Here is a 21,713-nt window from a genome sequence, read left to right as displayed (position 1 = left end):
TATTGTACATCAAAATATTTTATTTATTGTTACACATCAAATATATCTTGCCAGTCACCTGTTGCTCCACAGACTTGAGTGCCCATAGGTAAAATGTGCCCCATTTTCACCACTGGAGGGCACTGTGTGGTTGGTACCCAGGTATCCGAGCAGACAGGGCGAAAAACCACTTGAGTTTAAAACTGATAGTGAGCAAAATGAAGAAGCAGTCGTTGTCAATGCAACCTGTCTGCAGCCCAAACGTTCTCCTTACAAAATCCCTGTGATTGGCTAGGGACATGCAAGGTCGTCCTGATTTGTTGTTTTATACAGAGTCTCACAGATACAGATCAGACACACATAAGAACATTTAAATGTAATACTGTTGGTAACATGCAATGATAAACAATTGGTTGTCTTTGGTTTAACCAGTCTACCTTTTCAAGCTGACCTTTCTTAAATGACAGAATACTAAATACATTAACATACTACTGTGATGTAGTTATAACTGACAGAATTCCAATAATATATGTTTATGGTGCCTTTATGAGGCAGTTATAGAGAAAAGGTTACCAGAGAGACTGCACTAGATTGTACTTCTCTAAACGCCCTGTGAATGTTGGTATTTAAAATGTTTTAAAAATGAATTTATTTCTGGAAAATGTTGTATTTCAACCTTGAAAAAGACCAGCTGTTCTTAGGCTCCAGTCGTTATAGTCATTGTGTGGTTTGACTTAAGATGAGGTTGTAAGGCCCACAGTTTCTTTTTAAAGGGACCCAGAATGCCTGCCGCCTCTCGCCACCAAGTGGCGCAATTGATGCAGCCTTAGATAAACTATTATGTCATCCAGTGATTACTCTCAAGTCTATGATGCTTTCATCATGATGAGCCCTATCCCTATTCCCAGCTCCTTCTTCGGTTCACAGGCATGCGTGTTTTTATCACTTGTCTTCGAATTGTAAATCTGAGCGCTACATCTGAACCATCAGTAAAGACAGGGTTACATAACAGTGCATACATGTCCAGCCATTCTAGGCTATTACTGATTGTGTAACACTGTCATGTACTGGACATCAATTATTAAATGTGTTGGAATTTAGATAGTTTCATATTTTAGTGTAGGCCTTAATATATATTTTTTTATTAAAAACGTGCCACATGATTTCATTAAGGCTACAGTCAAATGAATCCGTCCATTGAGTTTAATCAAAACATCAAGTCTTCCAGCGTTGAATAAAAGCCAGAATCAAGGTTCAGTCATTTTATAAATATGTTTATTACTGCTGCCAGTGACCATTGGCCTCTCTGATGATGTTACCTTTCTATATGACTTCACATTGGTTGTTCATTAATGAAGCTGCAACGACCCTACTTATCAAATCACACTCCTCCTTTGTTTACGTCTTCCACCTCCGCCCACTAAAGCACCAAAAATAAGATGCTCCGGCCTCAAACTGCTTGTTTATCAGCGCTCCACTGAGCACTGAAGCACCATCACAACAACGAGGCCAGAAGAAAACAAGCTCGCGCGCACGGCGGCAGCCAATCAGAGGGCCGGTTTCTCTTCAGCATCTTGGAGGGACTGAACCATCGAGAACAGACAGATCAGAGCTCTTTTAGGCAGCAGCAGGGAGGAAAAACTCATCGAGACACCACGACGCGCAAATATAATTTTGTCAACCTGACTGGGAAGTGGAGGTTAACAACACAAGGTGATTACATTTTATTCGGCATGATAACTTTCATGGCAGATGCATTATGTTTTTTGTTCTCTTGACTGTATCCCTCACAATAGGCTATCTGAATGGAGAAATTCGATGAGTCTTCACAAATTCACTTTATTGGTATTTTTATGTTATTTTGATTGACGTCCCTGCGTGCTTACTGCATGATGGTTATTCTGTTGTGTGCGCTGTGAATGCATGTTTTGCTGTAAGGACGCTTGGCAGCTTGTAGCCTATTGCCCACAGCCAAGGAAACATTACTGATCTGTTTTCTTTTTCTTTTTTTTTTTTTTTAAATCTGTAAAGCTCTGTTCTGCATTGACAGACATGTATCAGGGTCTGACAATAACAAACGGTTCACGTGGACTCTGTGTGAATGTGGCATTTGCTAGTTTATGTAACATGTTTCCTTCTGCTGCAGTCACGTCCAGTAAGAAAAACACAAGCTTTTTTTCTTCTCTGTTTATCTTCTAAACGCGGACTCAATGAGAACCACAGTGAGGGCTTCTCTGTCATGCTCCTGTATTGGTTAGAGAGAATGATTGACAATTCATTAGACCTGTGGCTGCAGCCTTCATGCCAAGCAGTTAGGTTACATGTAGGTAGGCCTAGTTACATAATTATGAATGAAAAAAAAAGAAGGATTTATGCTCTCTTTTATTAGCTCCTTGATTCTTTGTGAATTAATCTCTGAAGGATGACAAATGGAGTAATATGATTTATTCTAAATGGATGTCATGTTTTTTTGTTCTCCTAGCAAATAAACTGATCTACAGAATAATACTTTGAATTGTGCTATATCATTAGAAAAGATAACAATACGTTATGGTGTTGTATTCTTTCTCGGTGAAGGGTTTTGTAGCTGCATTTCTCCCCATAGGTTGAATTATGCATGCATGAGGAGAAGACACACTCACTGAGTTTGTCCCAGATTTTTACTGTTGTAGGTTTTATTGCAATGGCCCAACAGCCTTCGGGTTCTGTCACAAACAATTAACCTCAGTGTGTAAGTTACCCTATTTTGTTTGTGATGACTCAAACTGAGATCAGGTTTTCCAAATAAAGCTAATGCTCTGCAGCAAAATGAAACGTTGTAGTCTGCCTTCATTGTTTGAACAGTGTAAAAGCAAATGGGATTATTTATTTGTATTGACCTTTACGTTAGGGAGGAGCTGTGTGTATCAGTGGTTTGGATTTGACAGTGTTTATAGCTTATGCATAATACATTGATTTAACAGAGACTTCAGATGGCATTTCTGTGACATTATAAAGACTTTAAAATAAGTTATCTTGATTAAGTGTCTCATAACTCAACACAGTTCATAAATCTTGAACTGGATTCTACTCAGAGCGAATGTGCTCCTGGCTACGCAGGCCTTTCTCCATCTGAGCCATGTCAGGGACACTTCTGCTGTATCTTGTATTCCTCACAAATGTGGGGTTGCATAAGGACCCCCGCGCTGTCTTCACTCTGCCTCATACCTCTATTTGGCTTGCTGCTTCTGCTGCCAACAATAACCATTGTAGCCTGTTTCAAACAGCTTGCTTTTTTTTGCACAAGGCCTGCCAAGATCTTTGACTCACACAGAGCAGTTAAAGGGTTTAGGGAGGTGAGGACTACTGACGGAGACAGCGAGGTGGTGACCTCAGATCTGTGCTGCAGCTTTCTGATTTCACGCACCTTCTCCTGTGTCTTTGAAGAGTGAGAGTTGGAACTGGGGACAAACTTGAAATGGTTAGTAGATTTAGTAGAATTGCTTTGTTTTTCTTTTAACCAATTAGTGATGTGAAGTGGTAGAATAGTGTTCAGGGAAAGGCCCTCCATATAATAAAATTAGCTTGTTCATTTCTGACAGTGTGTCGATTCCACATGTTGTCTCCAAACCTGCTGGGGTCTACTGACTATCAAATTGTTTTGAAAAAGTGCAAAGTAACTTCCTTTAACTGCGGCACACTGTAGTTTAAAAAAAAAAAAAAAATCAAATTGAGCTCTAAACATGAAGAATGGGGCATTATTGAGACTATTTTTAGCTGAAGAGTAATACAACTTTGGTGCTGATGTAGTTAATGTAAACATTATTGTCCTTCATTGGATAGTTTACATGGTGAATGCAGATAAGAAACAGGAAGTAGAAAAGAAGGCAGCATCACTGGACTGTAGATTACATGGTAGACTTCTCATCTCAAGCCTGTGCAAAACCTTCGTCTTTGAACGAACTCAAAATAAACTAGAAAAGCATTGAGAGTGAGTAGACCGGCATCAAGGTCAATATTTCAGTTTTCTGTTAGCACAAATTAAAATGCAACCACTATATATGTTATATGGTTCCAAAATGTGAACTATATAAAAATATGGTCACGTTTAACTGGAGGGTCATCATCTCAGCTGTCTTTTTACTGTATGATATTTCGTTAGAATGATTCCACACTTTGCAAAGGAGACAAATCCCCATCATCACAAACATATCCTTAATAAATACTTGGACCACTTGCCATGAAATGGCAGCATTGTGTAAAAAAAAAACACTTGTGAGAAAAACTAAATCTAAAACTAATGTCTAAAGGGAAGTGAGTCCTATTTACTCTCCTCATAAAGTGGTGTAAAAATGTGTTTAACATTATTACTTTTGCCCATGTTCCTTGTAAAGTATGGGCCAGTGCTACATTGGGGCTCATATTAATGATATTACAATCTGTCTTTACCTCGATCGATATTTTCTTAAATATGTGATCGATCATTTTTTATGTAAAGCTTCAGGAGTCACTCATCCTGGGATGGAGCTGAAGATTGCAATCAGGCATCAGGAAAATTTTGCCCATGACCGAAACGTTGCCAATGAATGTTTCTTTGCAACTTCGACCGTGTAAAGGAGTGTACCTTTAAGTTTTCAATGGAAACATTGCTCTCCTACGCACCTGTGTTTGGAAATGGATGTGCAAAGGTTTTTTTCCTTTTTTTTATTTTAATTGTATTTTTTTATTTGAATGCACATAAAACTTCCATATTGTAAGAATCTAAGTAAATCTTGAAAGGAGAAGAGCTCGATCCATTAAATGTTGGATACATTTTTCCACGTTGTAGCTTTAAGAATATGGCTTGGATACGTCTGAATAGATTTAGGGCAACAATCAGGGTTTCCTTGCCCAGAGGTATAATTACTGGTATCATAAAACGGACATGTTGTTTTCTAGATGGAGGTCAGTCCTGGGCAGAGTGGGGGTCTTCAGTGTGTTAATGATGGTTTTGATTGACTGACACCTTCACATTCCAGAGCAGCAGCCTGGAAACGATGCTGATCCAGATAGAAAGCAGATGGGATCTCTGTGTGCCCACGCATTACGATGGCATGATGGAGGAGAGGAGGCTGCTGTTAAATAGCTCTCTCTCTCTAAGTCACATCACACCCTGCCATCTTTTTGCGAGTTACACCAACAGCCAAACAAACAGTAAAACATAAAATTTATCGTTGTGGTATATCAGGATACGCGTCGTTGTCTGCTGGCTGATCTCCTCCCTCGAGAATGAATAGAATGTTCCAGCGTATTGTTGCTATGAATAGATGCAGTTCAAAATGGGTCAATTTATAGCTAAAGCACTCATCTGTGCAGTGTTATGCCAGAAGGCGAGTGTATGTAAGCATGCTGTCATCCAGTCACAGATTTGTCTCTGGAGATCTGCCCTTAACCAAATGGCTTCTTGCTTTTTTTTTACTGTGACAGTGGGGCAGAAATAAAGGCACAGGACAAAATTAATATAAAACGATGGTTGTAATTGACTTTCTATTTGATACTTCAGAGAATCGATTTAGCTTAAAAACTCCATATTAGTAAGCTAACACTGTGGAATAGTCTACAGTCTGCAATAATCTGATTAAATAAGCTTTCAGGACTCTACTTTCCCTTCAATCTCTCTATGTGGTCTTCTTCAGGCCTCTGAATGAAGAGCAGTATAATGACCTTTCTCTCTCTTTCTCTCATGTATTGAACATGATGTGGTTTGAAGAGGGTTGTTCTATTGAGGACTCACTTGAAACTACTGACTATAAATTGGTGTTTGCGAATGAAAAGATTCCTTTGTTTCTCTCAGATTTGGCTGCTGTCATTGAAACACAACGGAACACACACAGCAGAAGCTTTTCTATGAGAGGATGTGCATCGCCACAAAAAAGTGAAGTGTCAGATGAAACCTCAGTGTGGGCATTGCAGGAAGCCATTCCATCAAAAAGACAACTTCTAAACCTACATCACACGAAAACACAGAGCAACAATGACATTTAATTTTTCTTTTGCATTACCCTTAATTGCATAGATTGTACATCGATAAATCTCCTACCAAGGGCTAAAATTGTAGTTGAACCCCATATTGAATCAATCCATCAACAAAAGTTACCATACTTGTGTTAACATTTTTTTTTTTTTTTGCAAAAGTCTACCCAGAAAACTCCAAAGCTTCTCTTCTTAAAGTTTCTCAAATGATCTGATTTGCTGCTTTCCTGATCTATACTGTCTTACATTTAAAAATATAAGTGCATCAATGTGTTTGTGCTGCTAACATGTAATCTGTAGATATCATTTAAAGCTCTTGGAGACTGTATCACAACTGTTGCAGTAGTTTATCGCACTTTAGAGAAAGTAATCAATGGTGTCACACAGGTTTACCATTTCCTCAACTGGGTTCTTTAAGGGTCTCCCAAAGGGATTTGTTCTCTTAATTTGTATGTTTGACCAAGATTTGATTGAAAAAAAAAACGGAAAAAAAAACAAAACAGTGGGACAACACTTTGTGATATAACAGTGTCCAATTTGCCACAGGCTAGTTTTCTCTTGTGGCAGTTCACCACTTCATAGACGGATACAGTGTTAGATTAGATATATATTAGATAGATAGTTTGTGTTTTTTTCAGATCTCCTTAGACACGGGTAGATTAGACATTAGACTATGTCGGATGAAGCTTGAATAGATTGCATTTAATTACAAAAGATAGGGGCACTGGATTGTCTCTTTTTTGGGGTTTGCCATTCCAGAAATAAAAAAAAGAAGATATTTGTGCACAAAGTACAGCACACTTACAATCTCACTGCAGCTAACATGCAAACTTCCTCTGTCTTCATCTCTTACTCTTCAGTGGAATATATAAAATCATTTACATGCATAGTTTTGGATATTTGCTTCGAATAAAAGGCAGTGGCCTGAACAACCTCAACAACTCATACTGGATTGACTTGGCCTGAGCCCTCGATGACATATGACTACAAACCCCTGGCATCAATAGTGGTACTCTGCGATGTCACCATGTGTGTATGTGTGAAGAAACAGGCATGGGCCGGACAGAGGAGCCACTAGTGTTGGACAATAGGTTCCCAGTGTGTGCTTCTCTGAATGCCATTATTCATAGACATTAATCATCTCTTCTCCCCCCCCCCCTCCCTAAGAATCTCATCTCGATCATAATGGCTTTATGCTGTGTCAATCTTGGAACTTTTGTACCAATTTAAGGGTGGACTGTACTCCGCGAGGTCATAGTTGTGATTGTTGGCCAGAGAGTCGTGCAAACAAAAACCCGTTGCTTCACATGGTGTCACTTAGGGTGAGTGAACACTCTTCATTGACTACTTGAGAGACTTGCGAGACCCATTGCTAGCTGGAGCGGCAGTTAAGTCCACAACATCTCTCTGCGGTTTGCATCTTGTTTTTAATCTCCTCTGACTGGACTGAGTGCATCTTTAACAAGATTGTTTTAGAGAGATTGTTTTGTTGGAGGGTTCTTTGCCTTTAAGGATGCTGCGCTAAGCATGGGAACAGCTGAAAGGTGAGGAGAGAACCATCACTTTCTGTAAATTTACACAGAATTACATAGTAGTTGTAGATAAGACATTTGCTTTTTTGGTATGGTTGTAATTTCATTTCCTTGCATCCTCATCTATGAATGATGATTAATATAAGCACTTCAGATGTGGTTCAAGTGTAAGGCTAAGCTGTGAGGGAGAAATTCCACTGCTGTGTACAGAGAAATACAAATTAGGATGATGATGTGCTTGAAGAGGAATCCCTGAACTCAGGCTGAATGAAATCATCGTCTTAAGCGAGAATGGAGGTAAAGAGAGGGGAAGTCGTGTCTTAGGGAATACCGCCTTAAAAGAATTGTCACAACAAACAATATCTAACATCAAAAAAGTTGTGGTTTCGGAAGGTTCCCTTTAAAGTATAGCCTTGTTTGTGTGACAGACTGGACTAGATGTTATGTCACAGATGTAAATGATGAAAGTGTGACGATGGGTTGTACATTTCTGGCAGATATTTTGAGTGAATTGCTTTGATTTTGATTTCAATCTTCTATTTGCCACACACACACACACACACACACACACACACACACACACACTGAATGTGCAAACACATCCCCTCACTGTATCCACCTCCATTCTGATTTTTCCACAGCACAAAGAGAAAACTAAAGTCAGCTAATTCAAGCACTCTACCGAAGGAACCAAACTCCTGCACGAGCATGGCAGACCACAAGTAAGTTTTAAAAGAGTTACACGAGCCTTCACTTCACAATTTGATGTTTTACTTCAAATATCCACATGCTCCCTCGGTTCCTCGATTTGTGTGCCTCGGAATTCCACTGAGATCTATTTATATCCTTCACCTCTGTGCCAGAACACGGAACACATCTGCCCATTCACAGGCAGTGTGAACACAGAAACACACCTCAGTCTGGACAGTTTAAACTGTGTAACACAGAAGTACTGTAAAAAAAAAAAAAAAAAAAACAGCCAAAAGACCAATCTGCAAGCTGTGTCTTGACCTGCAGGCATGACACACTATTGGATTTCTGTGGAAGGGTTTGTCCATTGAATGTCTGGCAGAACAGGGTTGGATGAGATGGATTTCAACCGAAGATCAGGGTGTGATTGTGTGTTGTGTTTTGTGTGGACCTTTTGAATTTGATTATCTTTATGAGAATTTCCTGTAAAACTGTATAGTAACCTTTTCATTTCGTCACTTAAATGATGTGGTTTGAGTGTTAGGCTACACCCCAAAGTGATTACTATCGATTGCTTTCCCACTCAGAGCCAACATAGATGACTTCAAAGTTCAAACAGCCAAGCACCCTAACATGAGCACGGTCCCTCTACGGACACATAATGAACAGTCTAGAGACCGCACGTCCAAAAGGCTTTCAACCGAGTCTAACGGGACCAGTGAAGGAGGAATGGGCTCGTCCACACCGGTTGAGGTGACCGCTTTGGAAGAGTCATTTCGCCGTTTCGCCATCCACGGTGACACTCGCGCTACCGGCAAGGAGATGCACGGCAAGAACTGGTCCAAGCTCTGCAAAGATTGTGGCGTGATTGATGGCAAGAACATCACCCTCACTGATGTGGACATTGTCTTCAGCAAAGTCAAGTAAGAAATGAACCAGATGTTTTATGCTTTAAATGGTAAAGTCTTGAAGATTTTCTGTGATATTGGTTGTCTAAAAAATGGCCCTACATAAATCTGCAAACATTACAACAAGATTAGATCTCGTTTCAGGCATGCCTCTACAGGAGTGTGTTCTTTTTACGACAGCAGCAGAGATGACAAGAGGCTTAGTCACCCAGATCAGCATGAACGAAAGGTCACTTAAGTGCCGCAGTCATGAGAGCATTGTGGTTGTAAGAACACAGAGGTGAATACTGAACCGTAGAATACTGAACTACAAAGCATATCATTGTTCTACTTGATTATTTTCATCAGACTTTCAAATCCATCATCTGAACAAAGAGAGTGATCTCAAACAGGCACAGACATTATTGTGCTCTGGCTGACTTCAAAGTCAACCAGAAGGGATTAGAATTCATTAAGGTGTCAACCAATTTCTTCACGTTTAATTAGTGTCTGCATAGATATGGTATGAAGCAAACAGTCCTGGTCAAACTGAAATAACCATTGGCACGATAGAGTCAACTCTCAGGCACATTGTCTGGAGTTATTGACTTCAATGTTTCCAGGCACTTTCTTTTGAAAGATGACTTTGTTTCTTATGTTAAGTTGGTTCATGTGGAGCTGTCCATCAGAAAACAGTCGCCAGAGCAAGAGGCCAAAATGGCTCATCCTGTGCCTCCCCAGGCTAGTTTGATTCATCCTTTACTGCTTGACTTAAGTGAAGTAGAGTCTTATTAGAAGCGGTGACCTCAATATTGTTTCACAGAGGAGGCGCAACTTTTCATCTGTACAGCTGTGCTTATGTTAAACCAGTGTGACAAACTGTTTGGACTGGTAGAAAAATAAGTGTAGATGTCTCTCTGGGCTCATCAAGTGTTGTAATTCTGGCCAAATAATAACATTTCACACTGTTGCATAACAGGCAAAGTATAAAGCTCCTGCAAGGTTTTTATGGATATTTTCATTAAAACACAAAGCAGCTTTGAGCTCCCTCTTTATTCTGGCTGATCGTTTTGAATAAAGATTGTTCTGCTACAAGGCGCCGGAATAGAAGAGCATGGCAGGAAGCCACTCATCATCGAGTCTTGCTATTGGAGACGAGAAGCCCTGAAAAATGATTTACTGGATTTTCCATTTACTGCTGGTGTGTAATCACAGTTTAATCTAAGTCCCTTTGTGTACACACGTTTATACAGGAGAATCCAAAATGGTTTTTCATGTTTTTTTTGGTTTGAGGTTTTTTTATTTTTTTTTATTTTTATTAACAAGGATGTTCCGGAAGGATAAAGAATTTTTAAAAAGTAGCTCCAGGACATTCTGACTACCACTACAGCACACATATGGTGAAAACTAAAGCTGCACCATGTTTTGTGATTTTCTTTGAAATTGTAAGATAAAATAGTTTATTTAATAAATATATACATATAATTATAATAAAACTTCTCAAAACACAAGAGCTTAAAAAAATAACTTATAGTAACCAACCATGTCCCTGTTTGTGCCCAGTGCTCAGGTTTATTTGTGCATGTTTACAACATTAAGTTAAGTTTTGGATATTCTTCCCAATTAAGAAGAGGATTGAATACAAGGTTTGTCTGCAGGATATAACAAAGCAGAATGCATCATGCACACAATTATTTCTTGTATTCTGCACGTTTTCCTGGCTGGCATTGACCAACAAAGCAACCCTCAGAGTCATGCATTATCCAGTTGGAAAGCTTAAAGCTTCCCTTGTTTTTCTTGATTTTTAGTTACCGTAATCAACACCTTCACTGTTGGCATGGTAATGTGTGTTTATGTTTACCACTGTGGAAATATTCTTGGCAAAACACAGAGGAAACTTAAAGCTGGCTGTGGGACTAAAACGTGTCTACATACTGCTCCATTGCAGAGCAATACGTGTATTTAGAAATGTGCACTGCTGTAACCACATCAAGGATCTAAAGGTGAAAAAAGGTTTCCTGTCATGCACGTTCTTCATGGTGAATCTGTGTAATACTTTTTACATTTTGTCTTTGGATGCGTGACATGGCTTGTGAATTTGCAGCCTTTGGTGTCTGAGGCCTGCAGGTTCTTATTAGGATCCAAGATAGTTTAGCATGCATTCAAAACAGGCTATAGTGTTGATGAGTGTAGTAGAGAATAATCTAAGCAGACGTGATCATTTCAGATTTAAAAAGCCATGCAGACTGGGGGGAGGGGCTCATTTTCATACAGTTTCAGACTCACGGCATGGCTGAGGCAGGGAGGGCTGCCATGCCAGAGATGCAGATCCACTTTCCTCTTAATCAGTGTCAAAACTCTTTGCTTGCACATGAAAGATTAAACGTCCTAATGAGCACTGACTGATCGCAGTATGGCTGAATGAATCCTTGTTTATCGGGGGTATTGAGGTCTGCTGAAGCACATTGAGTCTATGCTATGTTGTCTGCTTGGAGCCAGAACACCACAGCATGAACTATGGATGAGGTAGAAATCTGGTGTGAGCTAATTAATCAGTCATGGTTATAGTGGCTCCATTTTCTAGGCTTTAGTTTTGTTTCCTCATCGCTGAACACGATTGTAGACGGGAGCATATTTACATGGAAATAAAAACTGCCAATGCGTCAGATCCATATGGATCCTGTACTGCAGATGGTTAAACTTAGGAACACAAACAGAAGGTCAGCTACAGTAGAGCCGTGAATAAAACTTCAGTTCCACTTGCCCTCCAACCTTTGTCTGTTTCAACTCTTACTTCAGCCTCCTCTGTTTCTAATTTGCTACACAGCTTAATCATTCTTACACTTCAGAGATTATAAAAACTCCTTATGGAGAGATCTGCAGAGAAACCCCAGGTATTTTCCCGAGATAGAAACAGCAGCTGGAGTTCCAGTTTTCTCCTGACAATAGACAGCATGGAACAAGCGCACAGGACTGAAGCTCTCAAATATTCACCACTGAAGGATTGCCCAAACAAAAAGAGGGGTCACTGGATGAGTCGAATTAATAATAAACCCAAACATCTCTGTTAACTGTAGCTTGTTGCTATGACAGCAGGTTGCCCAGGGAGACTGCAGGGTTTATAGGTAGTTGTTTAGGTGATTAATCACCACGGCAATGGCTGTTTGTGTTTGTGTTACTATGCACTTTTAACGTGGCTGGGCACGTGTCCAGTTAAACAACTGAACTAAATTACAGACTGCTGAGAATTGTGTGTTTTGATTTTTCAAGGGTAACAACTTTTTTTTTAATACTATTTTATATAGTGATAAGAGAGGTCTGAATGTCCCTTTACTGGAACAAGAGACACCAGTGCTCTGAGTCCAGACTACTGGAGCTGAACTATAGAGCTTTATATATGAAACATGATAAAAGAGACAGCTCAATATACAGTCTACAGGTGTATATGTGATGTGTGTGTGGAGTTGTTCAAGTACTGAGTCACACTGGGAGACAAAATCCAAACGGTAAAAGTTTTCTCATTGTTTATCTTTCAGGAATACCATCTCCATGCTGTGTCCTCCATCTGCCATGTTGAAGTGATCTCACATGGCTCTGTGTACACTACTGTCTGCTCTTTCTTTTTTTTTCAGCTTTAGAAGCAGTAGAGACGAGCCGCTGATGGAGCACAGCTCAACACAGTAACATAGTTGAGCAGCTCCATTGTTGGTAGACGCATGTGCTGCAATGATACAAGTGGTATCCCATCTTTAAGCTCCTTTATTTTAACCTACATTTCAGGAAGAAATCCAGCCGCAACATCGTGTTTGACGAGTTCAAGGTTGCACTGGCAGAGCTGGCCAGGAAGAAGTACAAAGACAAGACAGGAGAGGAGGCTGAGGCCGAAGTCTTCAAGCTGATTGAGGGGAAGTCTCCTGTTATTGCTGGAGTCACGGTAAAAATCCTGAATATCTTAATTCACCAAAACACCCTGCAGCCTATTACCTCTGATGTTGGGAAACTGAAATGCTTACATAAGTGGGTACTGCTGTGTTCCGGGTTAAATGTTGGAATTAATGAAGGGTGTCTTGCAGTCTTTATCGATTCTCTCATTCTCCAGCAACTCAATAGACAATGGATGATAATTATCTTATCAGCTAAAATAACATCAGCCAGGATATTAGGCCGTTCCTATGGACCAATTTGGAGTAGACGTCACAATTACAATACAGCAGTTACATGTGGAGAGAAACGTTGAATAGTAGGCCTTTTCCCTGATATAAGGGAAAAAATGTCTAGTTGTGCCGTCGGATGTCAGAATAGCACAAGAAGAAACACAAACTCTGTTTCAATAGAATACCATTGTCTAAATCGCCCCTGGAAGAAAGATGCAGACATCTAAACATCTTGTGCTGCTGCGTTTTGTCTTTGCTGTTGGCTCGACAGTAAGTCAGTCCTTAAGAAATATCCAACAGATCTTATAATTCAATGTTCCATACATGACTGCAAACTGCAGATGTGAATCGTCACAAGATTTTTATGCCCATAGTTCCATTGCCAAACATTATACCTCGCACAACCTCACAGCACTATAACATGAAAACAGCTTTTATACTTACCACCCTGAATGTTACCTTTGACTAAAAGCGATGTTTAAGCAAAGATATGAACTCCTGGAAATCCCAGAAAATAAAACTCCAATGTTTCTGAAACTTCCTCACAGAGAGCCGTGGCTTCCCCAACTGTGAGCCGTCTCACGGACACCAGCAAGTTTACAGGGTCGCACAAGGAGCGTTTCGACCCCACCGGGCGTGGGAAGGGTAAGGCGGGAAGAGAAGACATAGTTGACACTTCAGGATATGTCTCAGGATACAAACATCGAGGGTCGTACGAAAAGAAAGTGAACAAACCCACAGAGGGAAAACCCATGTGAGGGCAAGGGATGACGAAGAAACATTTGATCAACATCTAGGGTCATTTTCTATTAAATGAGTCCTCAAAGAAAGCACAAAAGAATAGGATTTCATATATTTTCCCAGCCATTTATTTTTATTTTATGTGTGTGTGTGTGTCTGAGAGAGAGTTTTTTGAGTTCCTCTCTTTGTGAAGTGTGAGAACTGGAAAATTGTTTACATCTATTTTTACTAAGTCATCACCAGCTGGTACATTCCTGTCTAATTTCTAAGTTACTGCCAAACGCTGAAGAGAACAAATGAGAGCAACTGCTTTGCTATGAATAATGAAGCTTTGTTGTTATGATAGGGCCTTCTAACATTTATTAAGCACAATAGAGACCACATGCCAAGAAAAACAAAAAGTGGAACGACAGTTTGATGAATTACAACATTGCACTTTTTAATGGAAATGTTTCTATTCCCATATTCAGCTATTAAATTGCATTTGATTTAGTTTTGCAGTTTCAACAACTGGCACACATTTTTAACATATAATGGATGACTAATTCTTTTTTAAAAGCTTTAACTGGTCATTTCATAATAGTGTTAATTGCTTTGCCACCCTAAACTCTTAAGTCCTAAAATCTACTGTTTATTTGTTCTTATTGTACAAGCTTCGTCATTTCAGTAATATGCCTTCAGCACAGTCCAAGAAAAATCAAGTGTTTTGTCCATTTTTCTAAAAGTTTTTAAAAAAATACAATGTAGTTCACTGTTAAGACTAAACTTGTTTGACCTTTGCCAAATCCTCTTCCTTCTGTGAACATGTTGAACAGACAAAAAGCAAACGCCCTTCTGTGTAAACCATTTAAACAGGTCCACCTAAACACAAGTAGAAAAAAAGAAAAGAAACAGGAATTTTCTCCGTGGCTGTTGTTATCCATGCCCCTTTTATGTCCACCCTCATACCATTTTGCTGACATGCATTTAAAATTTGAAATTGGTGAATTCAGCTGAAGAGGGAATCTCCCACCAGAGGAGTCGCTCAGTTGTACAAGATTGTATTTTTAACGTTTTACTTATATTTCCTCATCAGATTTCTATACTGTAGTTCTAATATATTTGTGGTAAGATTGTGTATATTTTAAAAAGAAAAAAAAAATAGCCATATGGCTTAATTATCACACTGGCCTCGTATTTTTTATTTTTTTTTGGTATTGCTGTACTTTGTGCATGTTATGTATATTGCATTCGATTCAGAAGCGCAACAATGACAGTAGGAATCGGTCATATCTATCTGACCTGCTGTGCCTGCTGTGAGGACAGACTACTGGACAGACTTAAACATTGTCTTGCTAAAAAAGAAACTCCAAACTGTTCAGCCATGATGAAATATTGTATGCTCAAAATCTAAATGTATCAACCTGTGCATATTCAAAGTCAGCTACACGCATAAAAGCTTATTTACTTTCTTTTAGGTGTAGACTTGGAATACTAGTGGTACGTCATCCAAGGCACAAATTCAACTTCAGACTAAAGCAGGTTTTTACTGTTGTATCCACAATTATTGTGAGAAAAAGGGAACATTTGCGAACAATTAAAATCCTTTTGTAGAATATTTTTCCAGCATAGTGACAGTGTTTGTCACACACTACCTGCCTCAGCTGATGAAGAATCATGCATCAAAAAGCAAAGTATTTGGTTTTTTTTGTCTGCTGCAGTGGTTCCAGTAGGATCTAGTTTTCTGTGCTTAATGCCAAATATTGTGCACCTTTCATGTGGAGGAACAATAATGTCTTTTTTTTGTTGTTTTTTAAATAACTTTTATTGTAATCTTGTGCCCCAGTGCATGCAGTGTTTTGTTCTTTAGACCTCTTAATGTGTGCTCATGATTTGTAATGCATTATTGAAAATAAAACACACACTGAAGAACCTCTGCTGAGTAGGTCACAGGGTGTTCAAGTCCAAACACAATGTTTTACATTCTCATGTCTTTTTCAGCAAATTCCCAAACAAGTAAGCAGTAGCACCAACCTTTGACCTGTAACAGTCCCATTCAAGTAAGAAGCCACTTTCAGTTTATGTAGAAACACACATGCTCTAACCTGCTTTTCCGTGTCTTACATTAGTGTTTGTGAGAGCAAAGCATGCAGCTCTCTGGCCCTAAGGCTGAGGTATAAATAAAGTCAGTGCAGCTGGAGTCTGGATGCATTCATTCCACTACAGCGTACAAAGCAGATGGAGACACGAGTGACCTAAAAAGAAAAAGGGATGAAATGGCATAGAGGCACTATCTTTCCACTGATCCAGGAAATAAATCAGAACCTTCTCGCTAATATGTCCCTCAAATAATCAATTAAATTAAGAGCCCTTTGACACTCCTTCACACAAACCAAAGCCATGTTTTTCAAGGTAATATACACTACTATAAACACAATAGGGGCAAGAAATGACTGTACACTGCAGTGACTGAAATAAAAAAAATGAATGAAAAACAGACTGTAGCTGCTGGGCATCATGCTGCGAATGCATTGCTAATGTGGCTCTCAGTGTAGCTGGGCTTTGATATATTTTTTTTATCCCAGTGTGCATCTCTTCATTCAAAGTCTCCTTCAAAGATCCCCGCTTCTCTTCAGCTCGGACAGCAAACATTCATTCGTCGCCACCAGGGACCTGCAGTCGTGCACGGAGAATCAGAAAAGCGGTTGCGAGATCATTTTTGTTGGCGTGTAGAGACAGCCGTGACAACATGCAATTTGCTGCGTCTCATTACCTGTGGTTTTCTTGCAGCATGTTTGACAATTCCTTGACTGTTTCAGCTTCCTGCACTTTCCGCCTCAACCCCTCGATCTCCTTCCTCAGCTCCTCCACTTCTGACTGAGCTTCTGAGGATGTGTGAACACAAAGTGTGAGAGTGTGCGCGCGAGGGAAACGCAAAGATGATCCCTTGTGCGTCTCCCACTGGGATTTTACACCCACCTTTAATCTGAGTCATAGGAGAACTTTTCATCATAGACTTGAGATATTGTCGTTCTAACTTGATGAGCTGTTTCTGCAGTGCGACATTTTCCTCCAAGACAATCCTCAGCTGCTCATTGAGTTTGCCCTGCATCAGTCAGAGTAAAAGCAGTAAATACATGGTGCTTAGTAAAGCTGCCTAAAGCTCAGTGTTGCTGTTAGAACCCTCATCCACTCACGACTCCACTGCGAGCTTCCTCAAGCTGAGAAGAGAGGTTACCGACTTCAGTTTTGTGTTCTTCCTCTCTTGCAGCCCTTTGAAAGCTCAGCTCATCAACTTCCCGTCTTAAGGTCCTGACCTCGGCCTCTCGACTGGAAATATCGTTTTCCATCATGGAGAGGATCTGGACTGCCTGAGCTAGAGCCAAAAATAGAAACGATGAGAAGACATTCAGGCTCTCGTAATCAGATAGCACATTCCTTAAACCAAACTCACACAGGAAGTTATTGTTCTGATGCAGCGATTTCTCCCCAGTCCAGTGTTTGTCCACAAGGTTGAGAAGCATCTCCAGGGGTTTCCTGTAACTACCCTGAGACACGAATTCACAGATTAGTTGGTATGAGAAAACAATCAACCTTAGACATTCTTTATTTGAACGATTAAAAACTGATGAAAAATGAATCAACAAATGGAAAACATTTACAGAAATATCTATATCTAGCCAATTTCAATATAATACACATTTGACTAGTTTGAAAAGGGATAGGAAGAAGCCTAGGCTTGTCAAGTCCTACCCCCATTCTTCACCATTAACAAATGGAAAGTCCAATAAAATAAACTAAGTGGACAATACAAAAAAAATACTCCAATCGAGCTATTAAGAAAAACAGACCAATAAAATATGTTAATTACAAGCCGTGAGACTTGTAATACAAATAATAAATAATGATTGAGTTTGAGAATATTAAAGAATTTTCCACCCTTTGTTTCTTTTCCTTATTCTGCGGCAGGCTGCACCCCCCTTCTGTTTTACTGGAGCTGGAGTAGGTCAGCCTTGGGGGGTGTAAAATAGGGTTGGAGGGGTCAGAAAGATTCAAACCAGGTCGACGTGGACTGGGAGGCCGGATATTAGTAAATGAGAAGCTATGACGGCGACTTTGATCTGGAAAAAGTTGAGGAACAACACTTTAACAACAACATTTAGAATGTGTTTATTTGTATCATCTTAAAACGCGTTTTATTCTGAACTGATGTCCAGCACTTACCAGGGTTTGGGGTAAAATGTCCCCTGGCTGCACGCCTGCTATGATTGGCGGTGTCCTTTTGATTTTGTTTCTCAGGCGCAGGTTTGTGTCTCTCTACATACGGGCCGAAGGACACCTTTGGTCTTTCAATCACGTTTAATGAGGTGGAGCATTTTTTATGAGGCTGTTGGTTCACGTGTGACACTTTGGACTCTGTTTGATCAGGTCAATAGACAATGGCATTATAAAACAGATATTAAAGGACCGTAGATAAACATGATATTAAATACAGAAGAATGACCCTCTGTCTCCCCCTAGTGGTGTTTTTCTAATGAGTCAACAACAAAAGGCACATCCTTATTTCAGGACAATTCTCCTCTTATCGCAAAGATCTGACTGTCTACTGTTATCACTGAATCAAAACCGCTGATTGTATGTGTTATATGAAAAATGTTTTTGATTTTTTTTGGACCACATTAGTGACTAGGGACAAAAGATATGACAACTGAACCACAAACAGTTACTTACATAATTTCTTATTGAAAATTAAATAACTTACCATATTTTGTGGGAGGATACCTGAGGATGGATTTAGCATTTTCCTAAAAATAAATTAAATTAAAAAAATACATGACCATTTCAGTGTATTTACTGAATTTCTTTGACCGAAGGTGAAATGACTATTACCTTTATTGGAGTAGAACTTCTCTGCTCTGTAAAATCTTTTAATTCTCCTTCTTTGGGTTCTGACAGAGAATTTAGGATTTAAACATAGAAACACGAAACAAAAAAAATGTATTGTATTGTTTTGTATTTGATTATAAATGTTCCTTTTGAATTTTACCATCTGCTTCCCTGCGAACTGATGCAGGGAGGGCCACAGTTTCCGTCTGACCCTTCTCAACACAATTCAAAACAATATCATCAGTGTCAGTGACAAGCGAGAGCCTCTTGGTTAAGCGGTCAACTAAAGCCAGTCTCCTATTACAGCGTCTGGAAAACACAAACAATGACAGCAACAGTTTAACTCAAGCAAACAGCAGACTCTTTGATAAAGGAGTAGATAGATCTAGAGAGATAGATTTCCAAAGATTTGTTTTCCGTTTGATTTCATGCAATATTTTCTATGTTCTAAAAAAACAGAGCTCTATGTTTTATCGAGTTACGCTGAAATGCATGCACTCATTTAATCAAACCTAAGACAATCAATGATGGTACCTTTGGTCAGCAGCCAGATTTAAAGCAGAGCTCTGCTGCTGAGGTAGAAGATCAGAGGAGAACTGCATCACTGCAGCTTTTCGCTCAGTGTCTCTGACTGAACAGCTGTCTGGAAAGCAATGGACTCATGAGTGAGGCTTAAAACTGACTGAAGAATAACTCAATTGTATGTGACTGCATCTTACCTAGTTTGCGCAGATTGGGCATAGCATGTACCAGATAGGGGCGGTAGTTTGGGTTGCGTTTGGTCACAGGGTTCAGCCTGAGGTCCAGCTCTCTCAAAGCTGGCAGCTCGAACACGACTTTCACTTCCTCGAGGGAAGGAATGCAGTTAAAGTAGAGAATCAGCCTCTCGAGCAAATTTAAATGTTGAATACCCTGAGGAGGATAAAACAATTGCTTCTCATATCATATCTCATATTTCATTGCAAATACTTGTTATTTTAGAAAGAGAGAGAGAGAGAGAGAGAGAGAGAGAGAGAGAGAGAGAGAGAGAGAGAGAAAGGCTGAATAATCCCAGGCATCCATTAAAGACTTCTAAATAGCCACACACAAAAAAATGTGACTGTCAGGCTCGTTGGAATAAGATACTTATTTATAATAAATAGTAAATTTATAGTTCCCACCTACCTCAATAGACACGAGCGCATTGCACGAGAGATCCAGCGACTTCAAACGTACAAAATGTTTCAGTGAATTTCCCAGATGTCCGATCTTCTCTTCATTCGTCCCAGGGAGGCTCAATGAGCGGACATCACCTGTTTATCAAGTATTCTGCAAGTTAAGATAAGATTGAACTGTATTTTTTTTTAATCTATTGTATTACTGCAGCTGGCTAATTGTTGCTAGCTTAGCCAATCGTGCTTGCAAAATAATAAACGCATGGGCTTGGGCCTCAGTATGAACGAATACTTTTTGGATTGTAGAGTTTGTATCAGAATGAGCCAACATTACCGAGACATGGATGATATAGTTGTAGTCTGTCCCGTATCCATTGCTCTGTTACTGTTGTCAAACACTCCGCGGCCATACTTTTCGAATTTAAGATGCCTTCATGTACTGTCGTATAAGTCAAAATCTTCTTTTTAACATTAATTGTGCGGCCTAATCTCATAAAAACACAACATAACGTCTCCAGAATGATAAACGGTATCAGTATTTACAGAAAAACAAAATATATCAGTGGCATTAGTCCCACTCTCGTAGCCGTCGCATACGTCTTTCCTTCATGGTCTCAGGCTTTACGAGTAACAGTGAAAGCATCTTTTTGAGGCATGCGCACTGGCACTGTCCATGTCCTGGCGCTGGTCACGTGTCCAAACAAACGTGCTTTAAGTTTGGATTTCAGGGTCTGTGTCAGGCAGTGCGGCAACTTTAGTAAACACTGTTCAACCTTAGAGACGCATACGTCGGTCGGTTATATTAGTTCCCTTAAAGGAATTTAGTAAGGGGAAAAAAATCGGTGTTGCCGTCAGCAACGGTTGCGTTGCTAACACCGTGGCAACGAGTGCTGTCCCCTGTACTCAGGATCAATGGCGTCCTGTGAGTGGATGACATCCTGTACAAACGTCATTTTATCTGCCACAGCGCTGCACTCTTCTTACAGACTCTTTAAGGTAGGTTTCATTTAAAATTGTATCAGTATAAATAAATATTTTTGTAGCTGGCCTGATTTAAAGTCACTGTAAGCCTTACAGTGTAAGGAGTTGTTGCTGGTTTTGAAACATTGCACTTTATTACTCACAAAAAATAAACTTGACCACCAGCAACAAGATTGACTATTTTATATTGTTACTTTTAACACCTTGAACCACAGGAAGTAAAGTTAATTTACAGAAGAAGAAAAGCTCCTTAAAATTGAAAGCAGGAGGAGATGTTTACCCTGAATACACTTATGCATGAACAGTGTTGGACTTGATGTGTAAATAATGATGATAAAGGTACCAAAATAACTATATATATAATTAATGCATTTTATATATTGAACTTAATTGTCCTTTTGCATCTTGAATACTTGTTTTTTTTTTAAATGCTAGTGTAGACCTTTGTCATTTTCTTCTTCCTCCACGTCCACATTTCTTTGCAGGATCACAGAGCTCCATCAGTAGGCCTCTTCCTGCTTGGACTCTCTGCAGCACTTTGCCTCTTGCATCCCTCCAGCTCATACCTCACATCCATCCAGAGGGAAGCAGAGTGGGCCAGTGAGGTTCTGGCTCCAGCTCTGGTTTCCTTTGACTTCCTGTGGCTCAGTGAAGATCACAATACTGCACATATTCTCCTGTGTGGCTCCTGCATTCTGCTGGGAGTATGCGACTGGCTGTCGGTTGAAGCTCTGACTT

General features: G+C 39.7%; 2 protein-coding genes across 5 annotated transcripts in view; one reads left to right on the top strand and one right to left on the bottom strand.

Annotated features, from left to right (window-relative positions):
* Window positions 1-20,495, bottom strand: part of cep72 (centrosomal protein 72) — a 45,864-nt gene extending 25,369 nt beyond the window's left edge. Inside the window, exons 1-14 of one of the 2 annotated variants that reach the window (XM_079342934.1) lie at window positions 20,329-20,495; window positions 20,005-20,132; window positions 19,560-19,752; window positions 19,375-19,483; window positions 19,001-19,149; window positions 18,844-18,902; window positions 18,716-18,758; window positions 18,178-18,369; window positions 17,893-18,074; window positions 17,408-17,501; window positions 17,151-17,329; window positions 16,933-17,059; window positions 16,727-16,838; window positions 16,387-16,626 (exon numbers count right to left, since the gene is read on the bottom strand). In XM_079342934.1, the coding sequence (XP_079199060.1) occupies window positions 16,566-16,626; window positions 16,727-16,838; window positions 16,933-17,059; window positions 17,151-17,329; window positions 17,408-17,501; window positions 17,893-18,074; window positions 18,178-18,369; window positions 18,716-18,758; window positions 18,844-18,902; window positions 19,001-19,149; window positions 19,375-19,483; window positions 19,560-19,752; window positions 20,005-20,132; window positions 20,329-20,488 (1,788 nt within the window). In that variant the 5' untranslated portion in view covers window positions 20,489-20,495 and the 3' untranslated portion in view covers window positions 16,387-16,565. The remainder of the gene's footprint in view (window positions 1-16,386; window positions 16,627-16,726; window positions 16,839-16,932; window positions 17,060-17,150; window positions 17,330-17,407; window positions 17,502-17,892; window positions 18,075-18,177; window positions 18,370-18,715; window positions 18,759-18,843; window positions 18,903-19,000; window positions 19,150-19,374; window positions 19,484-19,559; window positions 19,753-20,004; window positions 20,133-20,328) is intronic. The other variant, XM_079342935.1, reaches the window with a different exon arrangement.
* tppp (tubulin polymerization promoting protein) lies at window positions 1,441-15,927 on the top strand. 3 transcript variants are annotated; one of them, XM_079342942.1, is made up of 5 exons: window positions 1,441-1,692; window positions 8,144-8,224; window positions 8,780-9,115; window positions 12,860-13,013; window positions 13,782-15,927. In XM_079342942.1, exons 2-5 carry the CDS (start codon window positions 8,211-8,213, stop codon window positions 13,989-13,991), a joined length of 714 nt encoding a protein of 237 aa, XP_079199068.1. In that variant the 5' UTR covers window positions 1,441-1,692; window positions 8,144-8,210; the 3' UTR covers window positions 13,992-15,927. The 3 variants fall into 3 exon arrangements, with proteins under 3 accessions (XP_079199068.1, XP_079199069.1, XP_079199067.1); XM_079342943.1 differs by lacking the exon at window positions 1,441-1,692 and adding an exon at window positions 7,176-7,292; XM_079342941.1 differs by lacking the exon at window positions 1,441-1,692 and adding an exon at window positions 7,317-7,514.
* Window positions 20,496-21,713: the final 1,218 nt, after the last annotated feature.

This window comes from Symphodus melops (genome assembly GCF_947650265.1).
Source record: "Symphodus melops genome assembly, chromosome: 5".
NCBI classification, from domain to species: Eukaryota; Metazoa; Chordata; class Actinopteri; order Labriformes; family Labridae; genus Symphodus; species Symphodus melops.
The sequence above is the reverse complement of the archived record's forward strand: the minus strand, read 5'-3'. Positions and strand labels throughout refer to the sequence as shown.